Genomic DNA, 11,304 nt, shown 5'->3' on the forward strand with positions numbered 1-11,304 from the left:
GAGAAAGTCTCCAACCTTGGCAAATTCGTGCTCCAATAAGGGGAATAAAACATGTATATTTAATTACATAATGCGACAAATACTATAATTAAGTACAAATAAAAACCTACTGCTGTACCGTACATCCGCCTTGTGGCCCTAGTAAAATTTTTTTATTGCCCACTATTTTTTACTTTTCCTCTATTTCAAAGCAATTTCTTCAGGGTTCATATTTTTAAACACCATATATTTGTCAACCATTAACATTCAGTTATTTTTTTCCTGCTAATCATTCTTTTTTCTCTTTATGAGGAGCATTCTGATTACTTCCATAGTTTCATTTAGGCTTGTAACATTCTTTTTTATTTTCTTTAAAGCTTACATTAACTTTATCTTTACTGAGAGAAAATGATTCTAATAAACCTCCCTATTAGAGTTGTTCACACTCAGATTGAGCTGTATTTTCCGTGAAGACTCCTTTGAAACTCTCAGACTAGGATCGCTCAGTACCTACCATCAGCATTTTGCCTTGTTTATTAAAATCTATTTTTAAGCTTGAAATTCTAGCAAGTGAAAATATTTAAAATATACCTAAATCAAACTGTTTTGGAGGAGATTTTCCAAAGCAATACAAATGTTTATTTAGAGGAATCATTAACTGAATGAAAATAGAATTTGTTGCTTACTCTACAATTAAGAGTTTCTAAATATTTAGTAATTTAATGACTATTTCTCACTATTCTCACAGGTTCCTTACTACAAGCTCTAAGGTAAGCTACACTAAGGATTACACAAAGTCACAGTTAGTCTATGCTTTCCTTATACTCTTGTGCAGGCATCAAGAAGGGGTATGAACTAGTTCACATAACACTGAAAACTGGACCATTTTTTAGCTGCGCTACCATGCTAGCTCCAAAACTTTCAGTTCCCTTTTGACAGTCAAACATTATTAGTTAGTGATGTAAAATGATAGAAAACTGAAGATGAAATTACTGTGCTCAAGGATAGAAGATGGGTTTAAAGGACTCAAGTATGGAGAAATAAAGGGATACCGTAACAAGGCATGACAGTGAGGTCTTAGAGAGTGTCCTTAGTCTCACTTCGAGTTGTAACAGAAAGAGCAGAGTCTGGTTTCGTTCTTGATCCATTACTTAGTAGCCATGTGACCAGAAACATCTGCAGAGCCTCTTTCGGTTGTAGTTTACTCTTATTTGAAACAGGCTCCCAACTCACACCCTGCTTACTTTGCAGTGCTAACATGAGTACAGAATAAAGTAACATATAAAATGCCTTTGTCTACTCAGAACTATGCAATATAAGGTATTAAGGTATCATTCTTTTTATAATATTCATTGTGGCTTTCCCACCCCTAAACCTAAAAGTAACATGTTCACTGATATAAAGTTTGGAAAATATCAAAAGGTACCCCTACCCTGTGACCCCCTTCTCCCCCAATAAAATACAAAACCAACCTGTAATCCCATCATGCAGAGATGAACAATTTTAGTGTTTAGTTCTGGTAGTGGTCTGTCCTATATCTTCTTGGAGCTAGTGCGTGAACCCACGCAAATTATTTAGACTTTCTGAGAGTCAAGTTCTCATCTATAAAAATCAACCGATTTGGTTAGACAGCATCTAAGGTCCATTCTGGCTCTAGTACTTGCTTCCTCTGCCACTTATCAATTGTATTCAACAAGTATTCAGTTGGTGCCTTCAAGAACACTTTCCATCACTAGCCAGCAGTAGAACTTCATAATCTTGACTGAAAAGCCTATGGTTTGATGTGTAAGGCATTGTGCTGTATGCTGTAAGAGAAAGTCTCCAACCTTGGCAAATTCGTGCTCCAATAAGGGGAATAAAACATGTATATTTAATTACATAATGCGACAAATACTATAATTAAGTACAAATAAAAACCTAAAGGGAGAATATAGGAAGTATAGGGAATTACTGGTGGAAATTTGGAGGGAAACAACAAAGATTCCTTAAAGGAGATTGTGGCAGATACCGTTATTGCCTGCCCAAAAGCCCTGAACTGCTGACTTCCAGATTTCTGGCTATGTTATTAAACTAAACCACTATTTGTTTAAACCTTTATTTGGAGAATACTCTGTTATTTTTTCCTGAAAGCATCTATACAACAGTGATCTTTACCATTTTTGAGTACATATTGCCTAAAACAGTTATGAAAATATCGTGCTCACATATTTTCGTGAAGACATTAAAAAAATGTCAACATAAATGTACATATCTGTAAAGGATTTAATTTTCTATCAGTCATAACTACGTTATTTTAAAATAAAACCATAGTGCCACGCTTTTAAGTATATACACTAGAATCTAAATATCATTGTGATTTGATATCAACCATCATCCATTTAAAAACAAAACCAAAAACAGGGCACGTACTTCATTAAAACTGGGAAATTTTACTTGGTTTATTTTTCTCCTTAAACTCATATTCCCAATTCACTTCCTCACAGAATTTTATCCTGAAATATTTTTATGCTTGAAAGCCTTTTATTACTCTATGATCTTCTTCTACAACAAAAATATGTATGTGTGTGTGTACACACGTCTTAAATTACTGTGACTATATAAAACTATCTAGTTAAAGAATTATTTCAAAAGGTGTTTCAGCTAGTCCATGCTGATAACAATTGTTGGTAGTTCATAACAATCAGTTATTTAAGGTCTGAAGGAGCCAACAATAGTATTCAATTAATCAAACCAGCACTAATATATTTTGGTAATTACAAACATAAAAACTAAAATTTTATTAGAAGGGCTTCATTAATGAGCTTTTCCCCCAAACTGGTTCATGTATCCATTGATGAATATTACTTTTAGCATCAGTCCTATGCCTATCTTTTATTTTTATAGATTTGGGTGCTCAGAAACCTTGTTCACACAAATTGGGAAAGGAAAATAAAAGGAATTTGGTTAGAGCAGTCACTTGATCATTTGAGCTACTCCAGAGTTTTATGCCAAAAATTGCACAATGATTTCTAGATTAAGGAGTATTTTTAATAATCTACCAGCTGCTAAAAGAAAAGAATTAGAAACTACCTGCCTAATTTGCAAAACACTTTGTGACTTAAGTCATTAGATTCAGTCCTTCCACATCAATATTTGGATTGTCTCTCTGGAATCCAAGAGAATTTTACACTAATACACCCAAGTAAGATAAGGATTGGGGGTGGGGGTGATCTTTGTTTCCTAAAGTGGGAGAAAGGTAATTGTGAAAAGCAAGAATCAGCAAAATAACCAGGGCTGATGATGTACAAGAAGAAGTTTATAGACTTAAGCTAGGGATCCAGAAATTGACTCCCTTAACACTACTGGTGACCATGATTCCCTTGAAAATTCTTTGTATATCCTGAGGGTATGAATACTTTAATTTTTCTACTGTCAGATGCTGAATTTGATAATAAGAGTCAGTGTCATGAATGTAACTTAGGAAGTAGGTAGAACCAACAACAAGCAACAGTCAGTATGGACCCACTTATTCCAGCTAGAAAGGTGGCAAAGCACACAGCTAAAACGAGATGCTGAATTTGATAATAAGAGTCAGTGTCATGAATGTAACTTAGGAAGTAGGTAGAACCAACAACAGGCAACAGTCAGTATGGACCCACTTATTCCAGCTAGAAAGGTGGCAAAGCACACAGCTAAAACTGTCTCTGGTCCCTTTGGCGATCCTACAATGCTACTACCAAATGCTGGGCAGGAGCAGAGCAGAGAAGTAAGGAGGAAACCAGTGGCTTACTCTTCATTTTAGAACAGCAGAAGAGCTGGGGGAGGGAGGGAGTGAGGACGGAAGCGTAGGAGGGCTTGACGCTAGTCATTGTAATGAAAATTTAAATGTTTTAAGATAATACATGAATTTCAACAATGCATGAATTTTAAATTCTATTACAAATAAAATTTTAAAAAATGACTATTTGAAAATCTTCACTTAAATTTCTGCCATGGGTTTCATTTAAATTGTTCTTGCACTACTACCAGTGGTTTCATTGAAACTGAAATTTACTCTTTCATGTAAATTGATATTTACTCTTTTTAAACGCAGGTACAAATTAAACCACTTTCACCAGCAATAGTTACCAATGTCCCAAAAGAAACAAGTACTGAAATTTACTCTTTCATGTAAATTGATATTTACTCTTTTTAAATGCAGGTACAAATTAAACCACTTTCACCAGCAATAGTTACCAATGTCCCAAAAGAAACAAGTAGAACACCCCAACAAGGTTATGTAAGTAGAATGAGTACTCACTCATGGTGATGAGAATCTGGGGAAAAGTGAACCATCCTCTTGTTACTGACTGGGCCAGGAGTGGGCACCTGGAGGGAGATTTAAAAACAAAAAATAAGTCACGGATTGGTTTGTAATGGACAGTGGATAATAGGAACATATCCACTTGAGGATATCACTCTAAAATGGAGAATACAACATTAATTCTCATATGGAAGACAAAATTGCACGGAGCAAAAGTACAACTCAGCTCCTGGTGAGAATGCTCTACTTGTTTTGGTCTACTGTAGTTCCTCTGCTAGAATGTTAAAGCTATTTTGAAAGTGTCTTTACAATAGTGTAAACGTCTTTCTTAAGAAACAGACCAGTGACTCTTGTTTCCAAATACTGTACAACTGCACATTTATTTAATCTTATGTGAAAAAAGAGGTTTAATTAGATCAGTGTTGAATAGATGCCATTTCTGAAGACCAATGTTTTTGTAGTAGTTCCTAAATATAAATAACATAGAACAAAATGTAATTTTACCTAAGAGAACAATATTTTACAACTTTCTTTCTAAAAATAAAAAATCTGATTTTAAAAAGTTCAAATATTTTCTGGAAGGTATAAGCTACTCCCATTTTTTTTTAGAATTTCACAATTCCTGTCTTAGAGAGGGCTCTCAAAGGGAACATAAACAGCACTGTGCATGAATCTACCATCACAATCAACAAGGCATAAATTTACAGCAAAAGGCTTTACATTACACTCTATTGCAATAAAAAAATACCTCTGTAATTATTGAAATGCCATTTAAGTACAACAGAATTTTTAAAAAACAAATCATGATGAGGCAGTAAAATGTCTCTAAAAAGAAACTAAAATTTTCAGAAACTTATTTTTTCTTACATCACGAGGGTAACACGGATGCCAGCACATATTTAGGAATTCCAAGAAATGCAAATATTGCGAATGTGCATAGGTGATGACATTAGTAACCCTATAGTCTGAGCACCACAGGTAAACACGTGGCTCAACTCCAGGACTACATCCACATTCATCTCAAAATGAGGTTTTCATGCTATTCCAGTGGGTATCCCTGGAATACAGTAATCCATTTTCTACACTGTGGCTACGAGAAAAGCCGACTGTGCCTATGTCATGCTTTGTTAGAGGTTCATGATCACATTATCTCATGGTGGACCTGACACTTTTATTCAGTTTACAGTATGTTCTATGTACAGGCAACTTATTTCCTTTGCCAGAGCTGCTGACAACCTTTTCCACACTATATTAATCTTGTTTACTGACTTTATCTTGGTACAAATATCAGAAAACTCAACTTTTTATCTCAGAGAAAAAATAAACAACATGTTGACAGAAGCAGAAGCTATTTTCAGGACTAAAATTGCTTGTTTACCTGAAGCTATACTTATGGAAAAATGTTTAAGTCTTGCTCTGGCTTGAAATACATAATCTGAAATTTAATAAATAAAAAAAATTCACATACACCCATGTGATAAATTGCCTGATGAAAACAATGCAACCGAATACAATAAAACAGAATTTATAACTAATTTATACCATAATACAAATGTAAGCTTTCAATCTAGTCAGAAATAATCATACTATGTATTTCTCAGAAATCGTACATATGTATTAAAAAACCATAAACTCAATTCAATTTGGAAAACAACCCACAAAAGATTTACAGTATCCAATGTAGATATTTAAATATTTACCTAGTATACAGCCCTTTAAAAAAATAGAGGTGACTATTCTTTAAAACATGTGTTTAATATGATTATTAGCAGAAAACTTCAAAGTATTATAAAACTTCAAGAAACATACTTAAAGAATTCTTTCTAAAAATTTATAACTGTCTTATCATTAATTTGGGGTAGATAATAATCTTTATAAAAATAAAATGAAGCAGTTTTAAACATCAGATCAAAGTATTACTTTCTAGTAAACAATTAAATCTAGTGACTGTTTTATTCTCCAAAATATATATCTGACAGTAATTCCAGGAATGACTTAAAAAGAAATCACAAATTTTTTAAAAAGTACTACACTTTTAATATCCAATAAAATATTCACATAGTAAAGTTAATTAGTAAGAAAAAATAAATTTTATTTCATAATATTAGATAGGGAAGAGTATTCTTTTCTTAATGAGAAACAGTATCTCCATAATCCAATTCTTGTTATTGTTAAAACTCTGGAGACAATCATTTATGGAATTAGCCAATATTTAGTGATGATAACCTTAGATATCACATTACATATCCTGAATTCTTATGATTCATTTGTTAAATACTACTACATCAATAATGACCACAATACTAAATAAAATAGGTATACTTCTTTTCAGTAACCATGCTTATCACACACACACACACACACACACACACACACACACACACACACACACACACACACACTAAGCTAGAAAGAGATGGTTTCTAGATAACATAACTTTTCTGTCATAATGCTAAAAGATCACATGGGTCTCATTTTTTGCTACTGTTGTTGTATCAGCCTCAGAAAATAGGAACATAGTAGTGAGAGATAAAACTTTAATAACAGTTACGCAAGTACCATTATCAATTCATAAGGTCTGTAAGTATCAACATATAAGAATTTAGCTAAAAATTATCAATGACAAAAAAATCAATTCTCTCAAGTTTATTAGACACATTAAAAGCAACTTATTCTTTTTGTCACTGATGTGTTATCGCCAATTTTATGACTCAAAAAGAAAAACAGAATAGTTGGTTTTACTTCTCATTTTCATTTTGTCATTACCAAACCCAGTGCATCCCATCCTATTCTTTTCCAATTAAATAGATGAACAAATCACTTCCCAAATCTGGTAAACTTATCTGAGACACAACAGTCTTAAGATTAATACAGAGGTTATTCAATATGGATGATAGCCTACTTATATTTTCAATGATTATGATTCCTTCTGTAAATTAATAAAGTTTTATGTCCCCACGTAAGTACAAGAAACCATAATTCTTTCTTCTCTCCCTCTAACTACAGCCATTCCCCTTCAACTTTGCTCTGATTTTCTACTATATTTTATTTGCCTTCCAAATGCTATTCTGCTTCAGTGCCCACACTGATGAACACTTAGGGTGGCAGGCTGCCATTCAAAGGAAGGCCTTTCAATTTTGCAAGGACTGGTCAATCAAATCTGCCCGGCTTCCAGTCTGTAGGGAGGTATTGCCTGAACCTCCCTGCCAGTTTGTCGAGACCCAGAAGTTTCCTACTGTTCTTATGACAATTATTAATTTGATTCAACTTCTTTGAAAAAAAGAAACAATCCTTTAAAGTTTAGCAGGCTCTGCATGAAAGCCCCCAGTGTGTTCAACAAATGTGTCAGTCAAGTATCTGTGACAGATATTAAGGAAATCAACTCAATGAAAACAGGTATAAAAATATGACATCAAAGCTTGGGGGCAGGAAGTAAAAAGAAGAGAGCACAGAGGTGGGGGAAAAACCTATTTTAGTGGCTAGTCTATAAATTTACGTTCATGTAAAAAAAGCTAGGACAATAATATTCTAAATGTGTTGCAGTAATTAATTTTAATTACCAGTTGTTAACATAAATGTGTTCTCCATAAAGAAGGATAAAGGAAGTTTCTCCAAAAGCATTTCTAATAAGGGCATCTGTGTTTTATACTGGTGTTCTAAAAGGTTTGTTACAAGATAGTTGGGGGAATGAATAAAATATTTCATTGTGTCATCTAGTCTCATAATATTACAGAATGGTCACAATTCACAAAAAGCACAATCTATTTGGGGATGAAAAACACATTCAAGAAAATAACATTGGAATTACTTTTAAAGCAACATCCAGAAGAGTAAAAATTACTTTAGAATTGCTTTTAAAGGAAATACAAAAGGTGATAATTCAAGTAGCTGAATTGATTATCATTTATAAGATTAGAGAGAAACAAAGTAGTTATCTAAGAGAAATAAGGAGGAAAAAAAATCACCTCTAAGAAGGCAGTTGTATGCAATTTATCCCTCCCTCCCACTCTGATCCATCCTACCCACTTGCCAAATTCAACTTTCTAAATTGCTGCTTTTCACATGTCAACTCTTTCATGGCTGTACACCAAAAGCAAAATGAAAACTAATGAGATAGGTATTCAAGGGTCTCCCTAATCTGATCCTTACCTATTGCCAATGTGATCTAGCACCTAATGCAGCCTCTGATTGCTCTTTGTTCTAAACCCAATACTGCTTATTTGATACAATTCAATAAATACTCGCTAGCAACCTATTGTAAGCAGTATATGGTTCCCATTCCATTGAGTGATTTTAGTTATGCTGTTAAATTGAACTGATCTTTCTGATGTCTTGATAAGGTCTTGAGTTACACGGTTCCTCTAATTCCAAGTTTTTAGTGTTTTGTTTTTAAAGAATAAGAATAATATCAGTAACAAATTCATGTGATAATTAATATTTTATCTTCATTTGTCTGGATTTCTATTAAAGTAAAATATGTATTTATACAGCGAACCAGGAAAAATCCTCTTCACTGGCTACAAGAAACTGAAAAATAATAGGTGTACGCAGAATGCCTGATGTGTGCCTGGTCAGTGTCTGATACTAGGAGGAGGTCACTGAAGGTCCTTACCTCCCAGGAGTTTTAGCTTCAGACAATGCACTCCCAGAAGGAATGTTCAAGAAAGCAGATGATCCATTTCTTGAGACAACTGGATTACTTCAGATTTCAAAAACTGTTATGCTGAATTACTAAATGTATACATTATAACTAGGTTTTCCAACTAAGAAAATGTCTCAAAGTTGTGAAGTTTATAAAACCTAATAATGGTAGAGAAAGGTATAAAAGGTTCTCATCATCACTCAGATCTTTAAAATACCAATATTCACAAAAAATCTTGATCTTATCAGCAGAGCTCACATTGGTATGAATTTTAGGGGAAAACTTTTTATAGAGTCTATGTGTAGACTACACAGTCTGTGGGTGAACCTGATGATTTTTACCTGTTTGTCAAGATTAAGGGTTCCATGTTATTATTATTATTTTTTTTTGTCTTTTTCCGTGTCCGGCAACGGATCGCAACCCTCAGTGTCGCCCCCGTACTGGACCGGGACCAGCAACGGGATCGCAGCCCTCGGTGTTGCTCCCGTGCCTCGCTCAGCCAGTGAGCGGGAACCGGTCTATATGTGGGATCCGAACCCTCGGCGGGAGCGCCGCCGCGCTTCCCAAGCGGCGCACTATAGCAGTGCGCCACCGGTCTGGCCCCTGGGTTCCACGTTATTGTGTTATATTTTTACTACGCAGATTTTAATCTTTCTTGGAAGGACTTAAGCATGAATAAACCAGCGAAGAATGTGTGATAATGATCATTACACATAATACATTAAGAATGAATATAATTAGTTGAAATATTACACATGTCATTAATGATAAAGGCACCCCTATTCTTTATAGCCCTTGCCTGCTTATAAGATGCTTTCATAAGCAAGGAGCCTAGAGTGAAGAGAGATTATTCTCAAATAATAGATGAAGAAAGTAACACTCACTGAAGTGAGGGCACAAGTCCTAGGCTAAAAAGACTGCATGGAACTAGATTGGAACTTAAGTCGTCCTATCCACCTCCTAGTACTTTTTCTCCAGCAGGGAGAAGACAATATACCAAAGCGAGTGTTTTCTGTATCTGGGGATTCACCACAGGTGATAGTGACCTGAATCTAGAATACACTCGTGGAAAATCTTCGGCTTACAGTCATACATCCCAGGACACTCTGCATCTTGCTTGTAACTTCTGGGGGGAGCATTCGGGCTATTAAATAAAGTACTGGCAAGAGGGGGCGTGGCAGCACCAACGAGAATGACAAATGGCTCTACCACTAATCACTACAGCAAAAGTAGCACACATTTAAAATTATTCTAGAGGGGAGTCACTCCATGGTAAGAATATGTGAAGGAACTTGGAGAAAATTAGAGAACTTGGACTATTTTTCTTTCAAAAGCAGATATCAATCTAAATGTGAGATTACACCCTTAAACCAGAAAGGTTTTAAAAGAATTAAAAAAAAAAAAAAAATCACAGGAAATAATCCACAGAGAAGCACAAGGCTTTCCTTTCGATTGAGGATTAGCCTTCCCAGCAGGAATCAGTACATGTGTTACAGGGGAGATCCTAACCCCATAGCTGCCAGCATTACATATAAAGACACAGACTTCAGGTGATTTTGAAGTAACCTTAGTACATTTTCCAGTATTAGTAGCACATATATTTCTCTAAGAATCATCAAAATGAAAATTATACTAAAATGATGAAGTTTTAGAAATACATATAATACACACATGTTTATATATGACATTAGCAATTGTTATGTTTTTAATCTAAAACTAAACAATGTAATTATTTTAAATCTTCATTGTACAGTTTTCTTCATAGTTAAAAATAAGCCAGCATTAATAACTAAGAATTAAGAATTATTGGCCTATTAGAATAATAATACTTATAATTATTAAGTGCATAAATTTTCATTTCTGGTATACACTAGTAATGAATAATCTAAATACTTTAATAGAAAAGGTTAATCACTACATAATTAAAAAACAAATACAGCAACAATTTTTTTTCATACTGATCCATGGTAACAATTTTATGAGTAAGAAACTAAAAATTAATCAGCTCAGAATGATGCCCAACAGTGATAGTAAAGAGTTTCACTTGCTGTCCAGTTTTAGCAGCAAGCCGTGAGTGGCCTCTACTGGCTGACCAAAGGCTTCCTACATCCCTCATCTATGAAGATTGCGATATTATGGGCTTCAAGAAAATATGTCAACATATGAATGTGTAAAATCCATTGTGCATAAAGACCTGCCTTCTATAAGAGTAAATGTCAAAGTAATAAAATGTCCACAAGATGATGTAAAAAACTTTATAATTTCATTCCACTGCTACATGCCTGAATTATATTGGAAATCTACGCTTCCTCTAAAATTCTAATTTATATGCCACGATAGTGTAAATGTGGATTTTTTTAATTCAATTCATATCAAAGCAATTCATATCTACATTTAAAAG

The 11,304-nt window shown here is 34.2% G+C and overlaps 1 protein-coding gene across 1 annotated transcript in view; it reads right to left on the reverse strand.

Annotated features, from left to right (window-relative positions):
- GPATCH2 (G patch domain containing 2) overlaps window positions 1–11,304 on the reverse strand; it is a 176,381-nt gene that overhangs the window by 65,095 nt on the left and 99,982 nt on the right. Inside the window, exon 6 of the mRNA XM_008584871.1 lies at window positions 4,259–4,326. Coding sequence (XP_008583093.1) covers window positions 4,259–4,326 — 68 coding nt within the window. The remainder of the gene's footprint in view (window positions 1–4,258; window positions 4,327–11,304) is intronic.

Source organism: Galeopterus variegatus, unplaced genomic scaffold (genome assembly GCF_000696425.1).
Source record: "Galeopterus variegatus unplaced genomic scaffold, G_variegatus-3.0.2 Scaffold3394, whole genome shotgun sequence".
NCBI lineage: Eukaryota > Metazoa > Chordata > Mammalia > Dermoptera > Cynocephalidae > Galeopterus > Galeopterus variegatus.